This window comes from Fusarium fujikuroi, chromosome FFUJ_chr05 (assembly GCF_900079805.1).
Source record: "Fusarium fujikuroi IMI 58289 draft genome, chromosome FFUJ_chr05".
Lineage (NCBI taxonomy): Eukaryota > Fungi > Ascomycota > Sordariomycetes > Hypocreales > Nectriaceae > Fusarium > Fusarium fujikuroi.
The window spans coordinates 2,351,156-2,369,598 of NC_036626.1; the positions used below are offsets into that span (position 1 = coordinate 2,351,156).

Genomic DNA, 18,443 nt, shown 5'->3' on the forward strand with positions numbered 1-18,443 from the left:
TCCGCGGTTTTCGATAAGGTGGGCTTGATGATATGCATGGAGGATACTTATGACTGAGCATTGTCCACCTTGGACAAAAACCTGCCTTTTACAGGCTCACTCCCTCAAGTTCCTAAATTTCCCATAGTAAATCACCTTCCATGATAGGCACGCAGGTGCAATGTGTATCAGGTACCTAATCGGCGCCAAACAGCGGCTCCGAGAAGTAATACATACACACATACATACTACAGTATGTAGTGTGATCCGCTGTTGGCCTTGCAATGGATGTTTAGACGCACGCGAGATGTCATTCACCGTTCTCGTTCTCGTGATTCAAACCTTGATTTGGGTTTTTGGTGTTTCCCCCCTAACCATTTTCTTCCCTTCTATCTCTCTTTTCTTTTCTTTTCTTTTTCTTAGTCTAAGCCCTGAAACTCGGGCCGTTGAGGTGCACTGTTTGCTTATTGTGACGGCCTAAAACGGCAATCAATTCGCCGTCACTAAGACAAAGAAGCTGTCTACCGTTGGAGAACAGCCAAAATCAAATAAAAATCAAGATGCCCAGGTACGGATAGATGGCAATCAACTCTGCCTGCGATTGCCCGTGCAAGGGATCCCTGCAATGATCAACCCAACGGCTCAAACAAAACGTGGAGCATCCAGTTCACGTACTACGTAGTAAAGGCTTAGCAAGCAAACAGGGAGGCAAGCAATCCAACAAAGCAGGGAGAACAATTGGTGTTCGACAATAGAGTTTGGCGATGAAGCAGCGGTGGACACGCCTAGCCCAGTAGTGGACGGTCCGTGGAAATTACATGGCAGGGCGAGTGGAACTCAACATAATCAATGTTTGTTTAAAACTGACAGCTGATGTACATACAATCACAACATTAGCAGAAACTGAGAAAAGCGTCTGGCTCAACCATCAGGCGGCGATTCGCCATGCCATGTGGGAAAAAGTGGCTCCTATTTAGTAAGTACATAGCAAGGAGCACGGCCAAGGCCAAGGTACTAGTCGGCCACTGTAACATCGACGGTTGTGAGATGTGATGCGAAGCCAAACTGAAGCAGGGGACCAGAGGCTAAAGTGTTCTTCATTAGCCTTTTGATTCGTGACTTTGCCGCTCTACGGACGGGAATTTTATGTAGTTGGCCCGGCGCGTAGCTCGCCAATTCTCTTGTGCTTCACCATGCACCCAGGACCTGGTCAGGTGGATAGCCATAACTCCGGAGCGTCAGGGTTGGCATCGACAATCACATGGATCGTGATCCCCCACATGTTTTTCGGGATCAAGAGATCTGGAGTTGGGACTGGAGCGGAACAGCCTGTGGACCACTGCGGAAGAGGCCCGGTCCAGCATCCAACTCAACTCAAGTGACAAATTGTGTTTGTGCACCAAACGGCGACTTGTAATGACGCTTTGGTGCTGTTGCATCGCCAATACATAGTTGTCAGACCGGTGAGAGAGAACAAAAGGTTGACTTAACGCAAAGAGATGGCAAGTGTTGGTTGTTGTCTCAAGGGTCACAGGGCACACTTATGACGATATTGAGTCAGGCTGTTGCAACGTCGGAGAGAAATGGAAATGAGACTGGGAATAATAGTGCCACTTAGTGGAGGTGTCACTGATCACTACATTAGCTTGATGTCTTGGCGATGATGATCCGTATTAGGCGCCCTGCTGAGAGAATGTAATAACCACGCACACAGCCCTTCAGCTTTGATACTCTTTTCACGCGCCCAATAACCCCGAACACAGAGTACATATTATAATAGCGGTAGAGCAATGGAATAGTGGCATTCAACAAAACTCTCTAGACACGAATAAACTTTGCTATCCCCAAATGCTGGAACAACTAATACACGAAATGTGTGTGCAGATGGAGTCATAAAGTCAAACTTTTGGATCCTCAAAATGGTACAGTTTGGCCGGAGCTTGAAGAGGAGAGCAGAAGGTGAGTTTTTTTGCTGTGGGACCTCAGATCATTTTTGATGTCTTTCATTCTCGTTCCTTCACGACTGACAGTTCGTCGAAGCCAGCCAGCCGCCGGCTGAGCGGAGCCAAATATTTTGAAGAAAAGTATCGTCGCATGGATGTCTTTTCCAGTGGACGCGGCTCGCTCACTTTATTGCCTGCTAGACTGTTTAGGGTGATAAGGAGACGAAGGACGGCTGACTCAATCTTTTGGCCGCCAAGGCATAAAAATTCGAATAACCAAATTACCACGACAAATATAGTTCGGATAGTACCAGACTAGATAAGCAAGCGCCCCCATCGTCAGAGACAAGCGCGTGACAGATATGCAAAGCAGTGCATACTCAAGAAAGTTAGCAACAGTCGGTGAGACATTTACACAAATCACCATATGCAACCTCGATGTGTTGTCAACTACCAAGACAGGACAACAGGATGAGCAAACATGCTCTACAGTGGGGGGCAAAAAGTATGAAGACCCCCTAAGTAGCTCCTCCCTGACTAGCCCGATTGAGACCGCGTTTTCAACGCCGCTTTTTCACACACATCACAACACCAAAAAAAGATCGCAATGCCGCGCGGCAAAGAGCTTTCGCCTTCATTACAGTCTCGAATATGCAAATTAAAGAGACAAGGTTATTCCTACCATCAAATTCAGAAGCAGTTTCCCCATATTCCCCTTAGAACGATCAAAACGACGTGCCGCCGCGAGGCACAACGGGGAGAGGAAAATTTTTCTCTGCCTCGATCGGGCGCGCCGCGCAAGCTCACAGAAGAGCAACGAGATCAAATTTATAATGCCGTCACGACCGATCCACACATAACTATGCGAGATTTACTTGATTCCGTTAATAACGCAGTCAAATTACGGTCTCTTCGATACCTTTTACGTGAGATGAACAAGAGAAAATGGATGCAGAAAAAACGAGTCGCTCTGACGCCGCTACAGGCTCGCAAGAGGCTCCAATGGGCCACAACATATCAGGGCATCGATTGGAGGCGTGTGAAATGGAGTGACGAGTGCATGGTGCGCCGCGGTCAGGGCTTAAGACCTATTTGGACCTTCTTATCGCCTCGTGAAGCTCTTCGCGTACAAGATGTGAGGGAGGCAAGGAGGCAAGGCGCCGTTCGGCAGATGTTCTGGGCTGCCTTCGGTCACGATTCTCGTACGCCGTTAGTGCCTCTTGTTGGCAACGTCAACGCCATTGGCATACATCATCTTTATTCCTACATCTTGCCTTGGTTTCTCCAAGCCGGCGATATCTTCATGCATGATAACGCGTCTGTACACACCGCCCGGATCGTCAAAGCCCTCCTGGAAGAGCTCCGGGTCGAGCTGATGACTTGGCCGCCGTATTCGCCTGATTTGAACCCTATAGAGAATCTGTGGGCGCTGATGAAGGCAGAGATATATCGGTTACATCCGGAACTGACTCACGCAGAGGATACAGTCGCTACGCAACATGCCCTAGTCTTAGCTGCGATGGAAGCTTGGGATAGTCTCCAAGATACAGTATTGAAGAACCTTTGCGATACAATGCCAAACCGCGTTACAGCTATAATTGCCGCAGAGGGTTGGTACACGAAGTATTGAGCCTGTTTACAGTCACTTTGAAAGGTCGAAAATACAAGCTTAAAGCGGCATCGCGATAATCTCCCGTTCCGGTTAGACGCCCCTTTCGGTACCTCAAGGGGTCTTCATACTTTTTGCCCCCCACTGTACATATCTACAGTATGCCGAGGCTGGCGGAGTCGAGAGTTTTAGAGTTTTAGGCGAAGTTCTCAAAGTTCTAACCCTTGGATAAGGGAGTCTCCGAATCCATGCCCGTGTTGAGTGGAGAAGGACGGAGGCTGTGGAGTATGGAAAGCGGAGATTCGGCACTGGAAGCAAATGTAAGTAAGGTACGGAGTACGGACGGGAGTAAGGAGCCCAAAGCACCAAGTTCACATCTCGAATCTGCCTTGCACAAAAGAGCTCTCTTCATCGTAAAGACTGAGCGGGTACAGATGACAAAGTGCAAAACTTTCTGGTGGGCTAGTGTGCTAGGAGCAGCCAACCTGCATGTTGCAGCCCAACCGCCGTTCAATCATTATATTAGCGGTTTGATCAGTACGACGCAGAAACCCTATTTAGAAAAAGAGATGAAGAAAAAAACCCCTCTTGAGAGATGAGACGGCTGGCCGAGTGACAGGGCCTGTTGCCTGCCGGGATTCCTGCCTTCCTGCTGCCTGCATGCACATGCATGCATGCAATTCTGTCGACGCTGTCTTAAAAACAACAATGGCGTGGGGACTGCTGCATTGCATTCCCGGCACATCACCGTCGAGCTGCGAAATGCTGTGTCGTAATTGGCACTGCACCGAATCTGGATGGATGGATGTCAACAGTGCGTCTACCGTAGTCAGGCCGTCAATGGAAATTGACGTGATGTCATAACGCTAGGTACAGTAAGTTCCTGTACAACAAACCCTGAAGTACGATGATGACGCGACACCAAGGAGGACAACTGCTAGAATCAATGGCGTATTTGATATTGTGAGGAAACTTTTTTCTTACCGGTCCCACAGAGGCTGAACTCTTGGAAATTTGAGGAATGGAATCGACAGGGACGAAAGCCAAAGCAATGGACTATAGCTTAATCTGGGAGGAAAGGAGAAGCTTGGTGTTGGTACTAGAAAGAATCCAGAAGCATAGTGGGTATAAGGGTCGTCCTCTGACGCCAGGTGGATGGCGCCGTTAACCAAGCGCCAAGGGCTTGGAACAACTACTAACTGCGCAGGACACATAGGGCTGTTTGGAATTGAGCTGCGTATAGTATCATAGGGCACTCTCTCCCGGGAACGATGAATGCACTCGTTTTACATACAGAGTAGGTATCTATGATACCGAGACAAAAGGGTTTCGATCAAGGTTATGGGCTGTACTGCTGGTACGATGTTCTCACGAGATCAGGCATTTTAGTATTTGCGTACCAATTCCGCCTCTGATGGGTGTTTGAAACTCTACTATCCCATAACTAACCTTCACCGCATTTTTATCATGACACAAAGAACGGAATTGCATCCGTATCACCGCACTATTCTGAAGTTTACGGAGCTTAGCCAACACAAATCATCAACACGGGAGTATAAGATTCAGGCCCGCATTCAAGATTCACAAGCTCCAACTCCACACGAGCGAGGTCCCTGTACCAAAGTCTATCAAACCCAACAGGGCAACTACTGCTTCACTAGCGTCGCCTTTTAGGTCATGGGTAGGTGGCATGCGTGTACTTGATGTTTGCCGCGCTGCTGAGACCGAGAGACGTGTACCTTCCTGATCCTTTATACCAATTGAGTAAGCGCTATTGAGCACCCCACGGGGGCTTTTCTCTTTCAGGCATCCCCAAATCGGGGACTGGACTAACATCATGGAACCCTAGTAAAGGCACAGTAGAGAGGAAGAAAGAGAAGGAAGAAGAAGAAGAAGAAGAAAAAAGGCAAAAGCCAAAGATTCAGAACAAGCAATGAAACTTTTACGGACCGGGGAATCAGTCGGTACTACATCCATTTCTCGGCGAGACCTTATTACATAGAACTGACTAAGACGCCGGGGCCCACGGATCATGCTACAAGAAACAAGAACATGGCCTTCGCTGTACCATCTCCGTCATGAACAACCAGAATCAAAAGTTAACCGGCAAACCAGTACACAAATACTCCCAAACGTTAACTTCAAAAATGCACATACAGGATGGACACGACGGGTCATGACAATAGGTCAGACCAAACCCCACTCCGCCACAACTGACAACTGTCAGTCATGTCAATCTCAACGTCAACATCAGTCCCAGGGCCAGGGCATGCTCTGAGCGCCGCGCTGTTGATCCTTTGTCAGCCCTGCTTTGAATTGGCGTCTCGTAGAAAATGACCTACTAGTGGTTGCATTATCGACATGATACAGAACGGGTCCAAGACACAAAAGCCCGTTGCATCGCGCCACTGCTGGAATATGTATGTACGTACCCAGATCTTGAAGCAGATCTACAGCACATCGCGCGCTGCGAGTTGAGTTACTAATCAATTAATCAACCAAAATTGACCAGGGTCAGGTTCCCGGGCCACGACTGCTACTCAGGTAGTCCCCAAATTCCTTGCAAGGCCGAGTCACGCCGGAGCTGGTCTCACGAGGGTCTAAAGCCTGAAGTTTGAAGTCTGGAGCCTGTTGATCTCTGGTGCGATTAGACTTCGGGCCCGTCCACTGGTTACTGGTATATTTGCAGCCAGGTTCTTGTTACGGTGTAGCCTCCTTTTTGCCTTCGCTTTTGCTTTGTCTCCTATACTCTCTGTCCTTAACTGGCTGGGTCGATTTCCTTTCTGGACCCATGGTGCATCACAACACTCCCTCCCTTGTCTACACCCCAAGCCAAGGGAAGCAAACCTTAAACCACAAACCCAAAATTGTCAACCATATCCGTACACCCCGATCCCTTAGGCTAAGTAGTGAGTACGGCGTACACTTTGCTTTGGCGGCTTTTTGACTTTTTTCTTTTTTCTTCTTGCTCCCCCCCTCCACTCTCCCCCCTTTCTCGTTTGTTGCTACCAGTAGTTATGCTATTCTTTCCTGACGATTGTCATCCAGACTTGGGTTGTTCAGACACACACGCCCCTGTGCCCTGGGGCGATCACGGCAGCGACTATGGCGTCGGCGTCCAAGGGGAGAAGAAAAAGTGGAATACACACGAAAAAGGACAACCTACGTAACGCGTGGTCAATGGCAAACGACAACAAGATATTATCGACACCTCAAGGGTGGCGGTTTTGGTGAGCTTGTCGCTCATGAAGCCGAAAAGAGGGAAACCATAATTCATAGTTGCTTCTCTCCAGTCAGCCATTGCGGTTGTGTGATCTGGAGATATCTATAAGAGAAAGCCGTTTACTCCGGTTTTCTGGGTTGATTTCCTCGACCAACCTGCTTCAGTACTCAACCACATTCACCCATACAAAACACGCCTTATCGACTTACTTTTTGTTGCTCAGCTTTGATCGACGCTTGTAAGGTCGTATTGTTATTTAGAACTCGGTTTTGCTGCTGCCCGTCCGTCTATTACCTTTCATCAACAAGCTCCATCCATACACATATCAGCCACTCCTGCTACTCCCCGGTCATCAGTCACACAGACAGGACGAGAAAGGAAAAAGACAAACCAGGACAGGGTCATTAACCAGGATCAAAGTGACAAGGGCCTCAATACATAACCCGAAGACCAAGACCAAGACCAGGACCAGGACCAGGACCGACCCTTTGCCTTCCCACGGCCGACATTACTCGGTCTCTGTTTGGATAGAGTGAAAGCAACTATCTATGCCGGTGTAAGACATTCGCCAACTCAAAATCCCCGAGTTGGACTGATCGAACCCGTGCCAGGTCTACCACCTACAGCACAAGCGACAGACAGTACCACTACCATCCTAGAAGAGAACATCCCGCGCATTACAGTTCTTTGGAGCAAACCTTGAGGACGACGTTGACCCCTGTCATAATTCGATCCACTTGAGACGTTGTTCCAGATCTGGGACAGGCATTAATCTCATCACCTTCAGCCTGTCAACCCACACGAGCCACTCGCCCCCCCTCCCCTCCCTCCCCCATTACACTTCTCCACTTGTCTAAGTAACCTACTTTCCACAAGGGCAGCTCTATTTCCAGCTCCCTAGCCTGGAAGTCTCTCTTTGATACATGCACGACTCGCCTGCATCAACCCCATCCACTTCGCCTGCTTATATTAGACCTACAAGTACTACCATGATGTCCGTCGCTTCCCATGATTCTTCTCAGCTTCCACCTTATTACATCTTCCCCATCCACCCTATCTCTTCCCAAAGGCCACAGTCTCAGTCTCAGCAAGAAGTCCCATACCTACATTACCAAAATATCAACAACACATACGCCCTTGACTCTTTCAACGTCAACAACATGGCCACCGCAACTGCTAGTCACAGACGCCCCCAACAAGACGACGCCAGTGTCGCGCAGGCTCTCGAGATTGCTCGTGAGAGCCCTGATGGCTCATCAGACCCTACTATTAGCAAAATACTCGAGGCTGCTCTAACACGAATCTGGGCTAAGGTGGAAATGCACCCCAACTCATATGTCATGACTCGAGATGAGTTCGCTGTCTTCAACTTCTTTCAGTACCGCTTCGACAACAACGAGCATGCAGTGAACGCTCGAAAGCGATATTGGGACAACACTCATGCTTGATTGCCCAGCGGGTCTCGTTGCATAAGGCGCCTTTGTCTTCCGCATCCTCTGTTCTGCTCCTCTACAATATGGAGGGCCTCTCTTGCGCATTGAGCGGCCTAATACAGCAACACGGCTGAACGATGATGAGACGTTTTTTCTTTCCCTTTTGTACCCAACGAAACACGGCACCACACAGTCAGGGTTACGCCTATACCCTGGCCCTTCTGAATATCCACAGAGACAACCAGGCTTGGCCCAAACCTGATTCACACATCCGAATTTCCGACTTACTGCCTGTTAATACTTCCTGCTCAGCGAAGTGGGCATATTAACAAGAAGCGAGAGCTCAAGCTTCAGGGCCCGTACCAAAGACTCAAGTCCACTGCAGAAGAGTGAGGCGTATCAGCTATGAGGGAAACGAGCAAGGAGTTGTCCCTTCTTCGCCAGGAACGCTGGTTTCCAACGGTCTCTATCAGTATGACTCGTTGATGCATTCAAACTCTGCAAGCCAAGGATGCCATCAGCAATGTCAAGTTATGCCAACTTGAACGGAGAAGATACTGAAAGGACATAGCGAAGACCAGGCAAAGAATCACCTAAAGAAAAAAATCGACTCCACTTACTGGCAGCCCTGGATGATCCGCCACAACCTAACGCTCCAAACCCTGGTTCCTGAGCCCGTTAACTGAGTGGGTCTTGGGAGCATTTGTCGTTCACATGGCGCCCCGCTATTCTATTCCTTGTGGCTTCAATCTCCGAGTTTCTCTCTGATTGCTGGTGTTGTATTCTACACCAGGACATCGTCGTGCAGTGGCGAGGAGTGGCGCGGCTTTCAATCTCGGGCTTGTGTTTGTTTCAAGCTCCTTTCAGCCAACTTGACTCGTCAAGGTCAAGCCCTCGTTGCATCGTCTCAAACCATGAAGGATACTTCTAGCGTCCACACTTTCGTCATTGCGAACTCTGTTCCTGACTCGCTGGCACAACCGACACTTGTTCAATTTCTTGATATTTCGGTATATATCTTGTTCGGCATCGCCCCTAGGTCCTCTGGCCTCTGCCGAACGAACTTTCTCTTCTCTGGCTGCTGGCAGTCTTCCGTGTGTTCGAAGTCGCTGCACATACTTTTTCCCATTCTTTATTTTTGGTCGTGCCGTATGATCGATTACCTCTTGGGTCATGTCACCGGTGGTAGTCATCTTTTATCTAATATTTTTTTTTATGTCTCTTTTTCTGCCATTTGTTGCCTCATACAATTCTTTGTACTATAGATATACCAGTAAGCGCATCTTGGCTATTCGTGTTTGGATTTGTGTGCACATAGAACAATTTTAGGAGATCGTGCTATCTTCCAGGGGACCATGTTGTTAACTTTAATTTACCCAAGCTGAACTCGTGCAGTCGTGTTGGTCAGTTAGTGCACCTTATTCCGCATGACGTATGATCAAATTCCTCAAAGTTTGCTTATCATGGTTGGAGACTCGGACAGGGATATGATTGATGAGAGGGAAGAACATTACGCAGCATCAAACTCAATCAAAGGACTCATGACAGCATGATAAACGTTAAGAATTAATCGCGTTGGTTGTTGTGTATTTGAGTTTGCCCTTCCATCACTAACTCTCGATAGCTTGTCACTAGCACCCCGGTGCAGCACACAGCATATATACATACGTGGCCGGCAAGGACTTTACCTACTCGCCAGTCTGTAGACCAGTACGGATGTGCCAAAATACATTATGCCAACCGGGCCTGTCGTTAACATGCCATGTCCTTCCAACGCCATTGAAAGCCCACGTATGGATCTCTGAAATATCGTTAAAGAATAAGTCCCGTTTCAACCGTCCATGATACGGCCGACTCTATCGATAACGGACGGCGGCAACGGCGGCAGCGGGAGCGGTAGCCCCGCCGTTATATCGCCCGCGATCATGCATCTCTGCCACATTTCGTGGTGTTGGGTTTCCCACAATCGTGGCCATGATCAAACCTTGTGAACACCGTGATCCACTGAGAAGTGCTCGAGAGGCCACCGAATAATGAGTTCGCTCATAAAGTACATGCATCTGGAGGACTGTTGCAAGTGGGGACCTATCTTGGGCAAAGGTGTGGTGAATCTTGCGATGTCTCCCAGGCCACTCTAGGCAAGCGTTTGTGATGCCTAGATGCATCCCGGGAATGTATTATTATGAGGCGTTTCGCTTCAACAGTACCCAAACGGGCCATGGCCATGTTCGGCAAATCCCCTTATGTGCTGCCTTGGGATACATGTTCCCTAATGGCGAGGCGTAGGCCGATTCCTAGACTCCGGCTCGAGACATAATGTACGAAATCATAAGGGATCAGCATCAGAGGCTGTCGCGAGGCCTTAAGCTCGGGTCCAAAAAGGGGAGCTGAGCGTTTGTACAACGCCGCTTCAATAACGTCGCGCCACGAGATTGCCCTTTTCAGAGCCCAGGCATCCAAAAGTGGGTTGACGCTCTTGGTGATATTACCGTCAGAGGACGGAGGGCGCACCAGAAGCTCCGGTAGTCTGGGAGACTGAATAAGGAACAGACCTAGTTCACTTTTTGAGCCACCGATGATCCTCTTTGCATCCTTTTATGGACATGATGAGCAGCGGCCGCTTGGCTGATTGCTTGAAGATGTCGGAGAAAGGACGTTTCAGCGCTCGCACCAGGAAAGTATATCTTCAGACCATTAGCAGGCCTGAGCCAAACAAACTTAACCCCAAGTCTTGACCATCGTGATGCCCAGAATTGCGGACTTGACCTCCGGGGACCAGCGGGCAAAAGCATAAACGTTCAGGTCGAGGTGATGCGCATCAAATGCTTGGCTTTCCCAAACAGTGTCAAGCAGCTCGTTCGGTCAAGAATTGAAGCCCCCATTCCGTATTCTATGAAGCGATATACTTTGGCATCCCGCAGTTGCACCAGTGGTACCATTGTGTTTGTTGTCAGTCGCCTCCGGCACCAAAAGACAGGTGTTCCGGTTTGAGGCTTGGGAAAGGCACTTAGTTCGAACGTTGAGATCTTGAAATATCACTACCGATAGTCACGATTCCACTATTGTATTTGTATTTTATCTGATGTTGTGCGCGTAACACCTGTTGAAGGGTAGGGTAGCGCAGCGTAGCGTAGAATCGCGGCTCAGAGAACACCTACTAAGATGGGGGTGTCTCAAGGCCAGGCCCTGTACCAGTTTCGTTGGCGGTGAACCTTTTGGGGAGTCCAGAAAGTCGGTAAGTTGATGTTTGGAAACTCTAATGCTCGGGGAGGCCTAAGGGGAGTATGACGTGTGTGTATCAAGGTGAAGATGGGGTTTCCAGAAGACTTCCGGAAGAGGCAATGCATGTTGATTCAAAGGGGAAAGTCGGGCAGTGCGAAAAGCGTGACGGCGGGAGCGAGACCGAGCAAAATGGAACAACTCGACGCCAAGCAAGGCTTAGTTGCTTCACACCTCTCATCAAAGGGCGTTGCTAGCCAGTGCCCATGTATCCAGTACGTCGAGTCCGATGGAGAGCGCCAACAACCTGCTAACCTACCTTAAGAGGCCTAGAGAAAGGGGTAATGTCGAATGTGGGTGGTTCTCTTGTCCTTGGCCGCGATTCTAAGCCCGATATGGCGGAGATGGGCATGAAATATCCCGAATCTGTGGAAGTAAGGACCCGAGAGGTTGGGCGAAGTTGCTACATAGTATGCGGACAACATGGGCGGCAGCTATTGGGTTTCTGGTAAGTGGCCGCCGACATGGTCGGTCAACCAGTGGCTCGGTACGTGGGAGCAACGCCTTTTAGTGAATTGAAGCGGTGAGCAGAAATGCCGCCGCGCTACTGAATCTATCTACCAAGACATGACATTTCCAATATGCTTCCTTGATACTTGTCCAACTGACTGATGAAGTTGATGAGGCTCTTTTTTGCTGTGAATCATGACAGCGGATCTACCCAGGTATCCTGGTCCGCGCAAGGGACTGACAGCTGCAGCAAGGGTGACCTTGTCCAATAGCGAGCAGCTGGATGGATGGTAATGGCTGGCGTACAGTGATGTTGACCTGCTAACCTAGCCGTAGGTAGTTCAATTTGGCGCTATGCATGCCACTGACCGCCCTTTTCCAATGAACGATGTCTTGCAGCTGACCTAGTTATGACATGCATCTTGGGGCTTCTTTTCTTCAGATTGCCGTGAATTATCGGGATTCGTGATCCACTAGATAGATCGGTTCGTTCAGTCTTGCAGATCTATGGAACGCCATCCGGCCCATCTAAAACACAATGAGTAGCACTCCTTTTCCATCTTGGGGTATGCATACCCTTTCTGAATCAAGTCCTAGCGTCATGGGCAATCTAGTTACTGAGTTGAGAGTTCACAAGAAGATATGTACATATGTTGATGTTTCAACCAGCTGAGTAACACTGAGTGGAACAGTGAAAGACACAATTCGGGCTACGTAATATGCTAGGCCCTGATTTCTGGAAGATGGTTTAGAGGAGCAGCCAAGCCGGGAGAGGGCGGTGAAGGGTTCTTCGTGATGGATGCGCAGCAGCGAATTGCTTCGTTTTGTGATGCTGTGTTCATTCCATGGGCGTTTTCTCGAGCCGGCTGGTTGGAAAGGCGAAGACGCCACCGAAATTTGACAGCCAACGATGGTCTTGATGGCGCAAAGATCGATCGATGGGTCCCGAGAGGATGGATAAGCCTACGTCGGACGGCAGTTGGATAGAGCAGGGAAGGGCCTCTTCAGTAAGTAGAGAGAGAAATTCAATTCAGTGGCCCAGCGTCATGGCTTTACGGTGGCTAGCCAGAGGCGGAGGATGTCAAAAGCTTGCCTAAGCCATGTATCCAGCTGGAGGCCAAAATTGGTATGCACCTATCCTGAGACAGGCATGGATTACGAATGGGCAATGCGGGTTGTGGTTTCGAGAATGATCAAAAGTTTGAGTACCTTATTAGCTAGCTACTTACCTACCTACTCAGGCACTGTACTATAGCTTGGTAGGTATGCAAATGCGCTCAGACATCGAGTATTTCGACCAATGGATAACGGGGAGGATTGGGACGGATCACTGGGAGCGGGAGGGACGGAATTACCCTTGTTCTTGTTCGAGACTGGCGATTTAGCAGATTGACTTCTTTAGAGCTTAGCTGTGGATTCCTTGAGAACAGTAGCTAATTGTCGCATGTAATCATCTAATGTCTGATTCTGTCTCATGATCACCTGTCATAGTCCCGAGCACGGCCACGGGACGTGTTAGCCGCCCGCAATCAATCACCTCGGCGGACTAGAAGTGGTCTAGCTCTTGTCCACCTATAATTCAGCCTTCTAACTACTCCGTAACCTTGCTTTACATCTATCTACATATATGTACATCGGCCTGGTTCACCTGGCAACCGGAGCCACCATGATTGGTGTCATGCGACTCTGGGGCACAGCACAACATGGTGTTGTTGGCCAAAGATGGACCAACATGCAGAGCGTTGAGCTTTGCTGTGAAGATGAACGAACAGTTCATGACACAACTACTTGAGAAGAATGCAGGAAACATATCATCCAATCGACGATGATAATTTTCCATTCAAAGTGAGACGGTATATGTGTCTCAATGCCAGCGGTTATGGAATGTCAACTCTCATCTCGAGGACATGCGTGGATTTGATTGGTTCACGTCATATGGTTACAGCTGGTGATGATGCAACGGAAACTCTGAATTGATCAAACGTTTGCAAACGAACTGTATGAGACTCGTCTGAGCATCTGGTTTTGTGTATTGGCGTATTCGTATCGACAATCAATTGAGCGGTTAGAACAAAATATGTATGTGTGTGAGAGTTTTAACATATGTAGATGATCCCCTTGTCCCCTGCAACAGCTACCTAGGTACTGTGTCAACGGTTGCTTGGGCAATGCGCCAGCAACGATATAACCCACCACGACCCTATCACCAGACGTCTCGAGCACCGCATCAAATCGCCTCAATTCAACTCCACATGTATCCTCCACCAAAAATCGCAGCCTTCTGAGGTAACTAGACATCTTCATCCCCGCATTGCTCCAGCTTTGCTGTCGATCAATCATAGGTCCGTCCATCTGCCGCTGCCGCTGCCGCTGCCAGACTGCCTCTGCAAATCACCACTTCCAACACTCGGATCAACCCCTTGCACAAGGTGCACAACCATAGTGCAGTCGCTTCGGCATCTGTAATAGTGCCACGGCTGTTGTGCTACTACTGTTCTACACCTCGTATCAACTCTACCAAGCACTGCTATCCAGCATCCGTTGCCCACCATGCGATACAACCTCATCCAAATGATCCTGCGCAGCGTCGCTCTGCTCATGACGCTCCTCCTAACGGCTCTCATCGGCAACGTCATGGCGTCAAATATTGACGCCGCAGGCTCTGCAACGGCTGCCGTCAACTTTATCATGTTTATCGCCATTGTCTGCTGGATCGTTTGCATCGTCGGCCTTCTCGCTTTCTTTGTTTCAGCTCTCGACAAACCACTCATGCAGCTACCATTGGATGGCATAGCTGTTCTTTTCACCTTTATCGGTGCTATTGTTCTTGCAGCAAAGCTACGTGTCGTTAACTGCGGAGATATTAACCCCAAAGCTCTGCCTGGAGACTGGATCGCCTGGGGCTCAGCGAGTGATGAGGGACGGTGCCGTCGACTACAAGCAAGCACTGTCTTCATATGGTTCCTGTTCGCCTGCGTGTCTGGAAGTCTCCTTTTGACCATCAGAACTGCACGCAATCAGTTCGGCTCGCTCCGCAGTGCCGCTTCACGGCCATCAATGTCTCAGATCTCTTCAAGCGTTTGATGAGCCCTAAACACATCAGAAAACCATAATATAACGGCTCAGCTGCGTAAAGGGCGTCCGGTCATGATCTTGTTGGTTCTTTGCTCTGGTACCATCAGCGCAAGCGTCATGACCACAAACTCTATGGAACACGATTCATGTGCTTCCTACAGCTCCGTTACACCAAAACCGCCGAGGGCGCCACCAACTCTCGAGTGCCGGTATCAAGTTGCATTAGGATATAGAGAGCGTTTGGCATTAAGGATTATTATACCAGGATTGTTAGATGTATTAGTCTTTCGGAAGGGGAGTTGGGACGGGTAGCTCATTCAGACTGGTGTTGGATGAAGGATAATGATCATGCAGTGAATGAAACTCTAATATAAGGACCCTTTTGGGTTTCAAGATTTCACTGCATATCCGGTTGTTCATACACTAGGTTCGTGCTAGAAGAGAGTCTCTTGGATGACAGGAGGAACGAAACAAGCATATTTGAAATCATATATTATTGAAAGAAAGAAAACATATGCATATTTATATCCCAACACCTTATGAAAGCCATGCATATTACTCAGGTCATCCATTCATATCGAGATCGGATCGTCTGGTTTGAAGTATGCCTATAACGTAGCTGCTGTTTCCACAACACCCGCCGCCTTGAAGGTCGCCTTATTTGTCAATCGAATGTCGACGTTATGCGCCCACTCCATGTATCGAGACCAACCTAGACAACGGCTGGTTAGAGAACTCATCAATCTTGGATAAATGGTGATATAAGTAAGTGAATGAGTTACTCACTCCAGTAGGCAAATTTGCGACCAAAGTATTTACCCATCCAGGGCACAATCATCATTGTCAATATCAATTGTAGTTGTTCGAGGCTACGCTCCCACTCCGCTTGAGCATCGGTATCGGAGGTATCGGAGTATATGTCGTCGGTAGATATAGATGGGAGAGAGTCCAGATCGTCCTTGTCATCTGACATGGACGCATCATGGAGGTCAACAAGGGAGGAGTCGGCGGCCATGTTGGCAGTCTTGATGTGAGTGACCTCAGTACAGATTCGCTCAGCCAATGCAATTCGGGATATGTCTGCCAACCACAGGACTTCGGGGATGCCTTCTGAGGGTCGTGAAGTTGGTCTTGGGCGTCAGGTTGAGAGGTAGGTAGTTAGCTATTTTAGAGTAACTTCTTTGTTAAAAGACTGCTGAGTCCCAGGTGTTCCAAGTACAGTGCAGTACACGGAGATCACTGCCGTATCACCAGATGTATTTGCGACGCGATAATCAGCAATAGAACCTCCCGTCGGTCGAGGATTGATAGTCGTTACAGTTGTAAAGGCTGTAGTCGCATCGGGGCCCGGAGCTAGGCTCCGACAAGAACTGGGGGAAGCTCTAACGAGCTTCTCGATTGATTGGGTGCGGACCACTTTCAAGATCATCACGTGGACATCCTCGTGACTCTCCATCGTGAAGCTTGGGGGCCGCCTGCGCTTTGGTTTGGGCTCTGGTTGACTCAAGGTATCGCTCACCCGGCCCAGAACGTTGGACTGGTCTCCCTCTACATCCTAAACCCACAACTAAATCCATCAAAGGAAGCGTATCAACAGCGCGCGCAAACTCTGCGATCCAAGAATACAAACGATATATCATTGCGCGAGAAGCCCCAAGCCAAAGATCTTCGCAGTACCTTATACGAAGAAGCCGCCCATTTGCGACACCCACATCCAGCAAAAAACCCCAATAAACCAGCAACTGGCCATTAACAGCAAAATCAAGAAACAGCCACATAGCAACCATGGAGGGCGAGGTGAGTGACAAGCCTGCAACAAATTGCACATATGCTTCCTACCAACCCTTATTGAAGAGGCTGCTGGGACATGACACGAAATACAACCTACTGTGCCTACCTACTACAATACAGGCCTGGCTTTGAAGTTCAAATGCTTGTGCCATGCTTTTCATGGCGTGTCTTGTACCCTCTGAACCACACAGGCCCAATCTTTTACCCCTCCAAAACCCTCGAGTGCTTCATCAACGAGCCTATCAGGTTCTTCTTATCGCCCTTTACCCCACTACCTCTTGTTGGTGCGGCGAAAGTACCTCTGGTTTTGTCGTACACCACTTTCTGGGGGGAAGCAGGCGATTCGACATCGATTTATTTTACTGTTTAGGCCTTTGACTCACATTTTCCCAACCGCCACCTTCACATCATCATCTATCCTCTACAGCCACAAAACAACACCGCATCCCTCAATCGAATTTCCTACTAACCTCGTTATTCTTTTTATTCTATTTGCAGGTACCAACAGAACGCAAATCACGCAAATCCGTTGCCTTCACCGACGAACAAGTTGTTGTCGACGCTGACGGTTCAGTGACCATGGTCAACGCTACCGAAGAACCCAAGGATACGGCTCAGTCCCATACGCCTCGTACGCCGCCGCTTTCTGCCGCCCTTGAGTCCTTTACTGATTCGCAAACGACAGCCGCTGAGGACCTTCCCCCAGCTGAGGATGGTGGTCTCGACCTTTCCCTGCTCAAGAAGAAGAAGAAGAAGTCAAAGAAGGTCGACGATGCCGACGCCGACGCCGACGCCGACGCTGCCCCCGCTGACGATGCTGCACCTGCCGAGGATGGAGGCCTTGACCTGACTCTGAAGAAGAAGAAGAAGAAGAAGGCCCCCAAGGGCGATGATGACTTCACTAAGCAGCTCGAGAAACTTGAGCTCAAGGAGGGCGAGGAAGTCGAGGAGATTCCTCAAGAGCAGGAGGGTGACATGAACGAGGGAACTGGCATTTGGGCTCACGATGAGACCAAGACCATTGGCTACAGCATGCTCCTTTCTCGCTTCTTCCACCAACTCACCGAGAGAAACCCCGACCACACTTCCCCAGGAACCAAGAGCTACAAGATTCCCCCTCCCCAGTGCATGCGAGAAGGCAACCGAAAAACCGTCTTTGCCAATATCGCCGATATTTCTAAGCGTATGAAGAGAACTGAGGAGCATCTTACCGCCTATCTTTTTGCCGAGTTGGGCACCAGCGGTTCCGTTGACGGAAGCCGAAGGTTGGTCATCAAGGGTCGTTTCCAGCAGAAGCAGATCGAGAACGTTGTCCGAAAATACATCAGTAAGTTTTTGCAATTTTGCGACTGCGGGTTTCTGTTTGCTGATTATCCCCTCTTTCAGTCGAGTATGTCACCTGCAAGACCTGCAAATCCCCCGATACCGAACTCAACAAGGGTGAGAACCGTCTTTACTTCATCACCTGCAACAACTGCGGCTCCCGACGAAGTGTTACCGCTATCAAGACTGGTTTCTCTGCCCAGGTCGGCAAGCGAAGAAAGATGCAGGGCTGAGCTGCTCCACGATCTTCTCTTCCTTCCGATACTGCCCCGCCCACTGCCAACAAGGTTCTTGGCTTGGTGTTTTGGGGAGGGCATGTATCTTGGCAGTGTTCCGTT

The 18,443-nt window shown here is 49.2% G+C and overlaps 5 protein-coding genes; 4 read left to right on the plus strand and 1 right to left on the minus strand.

Annotated features, from left to right (window-relative positions):
• Nucleotides 1-2,529: 2,529 nt before the first annotated feature.
• Nucleotides 2,530-3,552, plus strand: FFUJ_07491 (uncharacterized protein; the record flags this gene model as incomplete). Its single annotated transcript, XM_023577749.1, has 1 exon — nucleotides 2,530-3,552. One exon carries the CDS (start codon nucleotides 2,530-2,532, stop codon nucleotides 3,550-3,552), a length of 1,023 nt encoding a protein of 340 aa, XP_023430764.1.
• A 4,194-nt stretch (nucleotides 3,553-7,746) lies between these two features.
• FFUJ_07492 (uncharacterized protein) lies at nucleotides 7,747-8,202 on the plus strand (the record flags this gene model as incomplete). The annotated part of the gene is made up of 1 exon (XM_023577751.1): nucleotides 7,747-8,202. One exon carries the CDS (start codon nucleotides 7,747-7,749, stop codon nucleotides 8,200-8,202), a length of 456 nt encoding a protein of 151 aa, XP_023430765.1.
• Nucleotides 8,203-14,466: 6,264 nt separating this feature from the next.
• FFUJ_07493 (related to NCE102 protein) lies at nucleotides 14,467-15,000 on the plus strand (the record flags this gene model as incomplete). Its single annotated transcript, XM_023577752.1, has 1 exon — nucleotides 14,467-15,000. One exon carries the CDS (start codon nucleotides 14,467-14,469, stop codon nucleotides 14,998-15,000), a length of 534 nt encoding a protein of 177 aa, XP_023430766.1.
• Nucleotides 15,001-15,599: 599 nt separating this feature from the next.
• FFUJ_07494 (uncharacterized protein) lies at nucleotides 15,600-16,447 on the minus strand (the record flags this gene model as incomplete). XM_023577753.1 has 3 exons in its annotated part: nucleotides 15,600-15,703; nucleotides 15,778-16,121; nucleotides 16,185-16,447. The coding sequence occupies 3 exons, from the start codon at nucleotides 16,445-16,447 to the stop codon at nucleotides 15,600-15,602; spliced, it is 711 nt and encodes a 236-aa protein (XP_023430767.1).
• Nucleotides 16,448-16,776: 329 nt separating this feature from the next.
• FFUJ_07495 (probable translation initiation factor eIF-2 beta chain) lies at nucleotides 16,777-18,338 on the plus strand (the record flags this gene model as incomplete). XM_023577754.1 has 3 exons in its annotated part: nucleotides 16,777-16,788; nucleotides 17,281-18,109; nucleotides 18,169-18,338. 3 exons carry the CDS (start codon nucleotides 16,777-16,779, stop codon nucleotides 18,336-18,338), a joined length of 1,011 nt encoding a protein of 336 aa, XP_023431444.1.
• Between the last annotated feature and the right edge of the window lie 105 nt (nucleotides 18,339-18,443).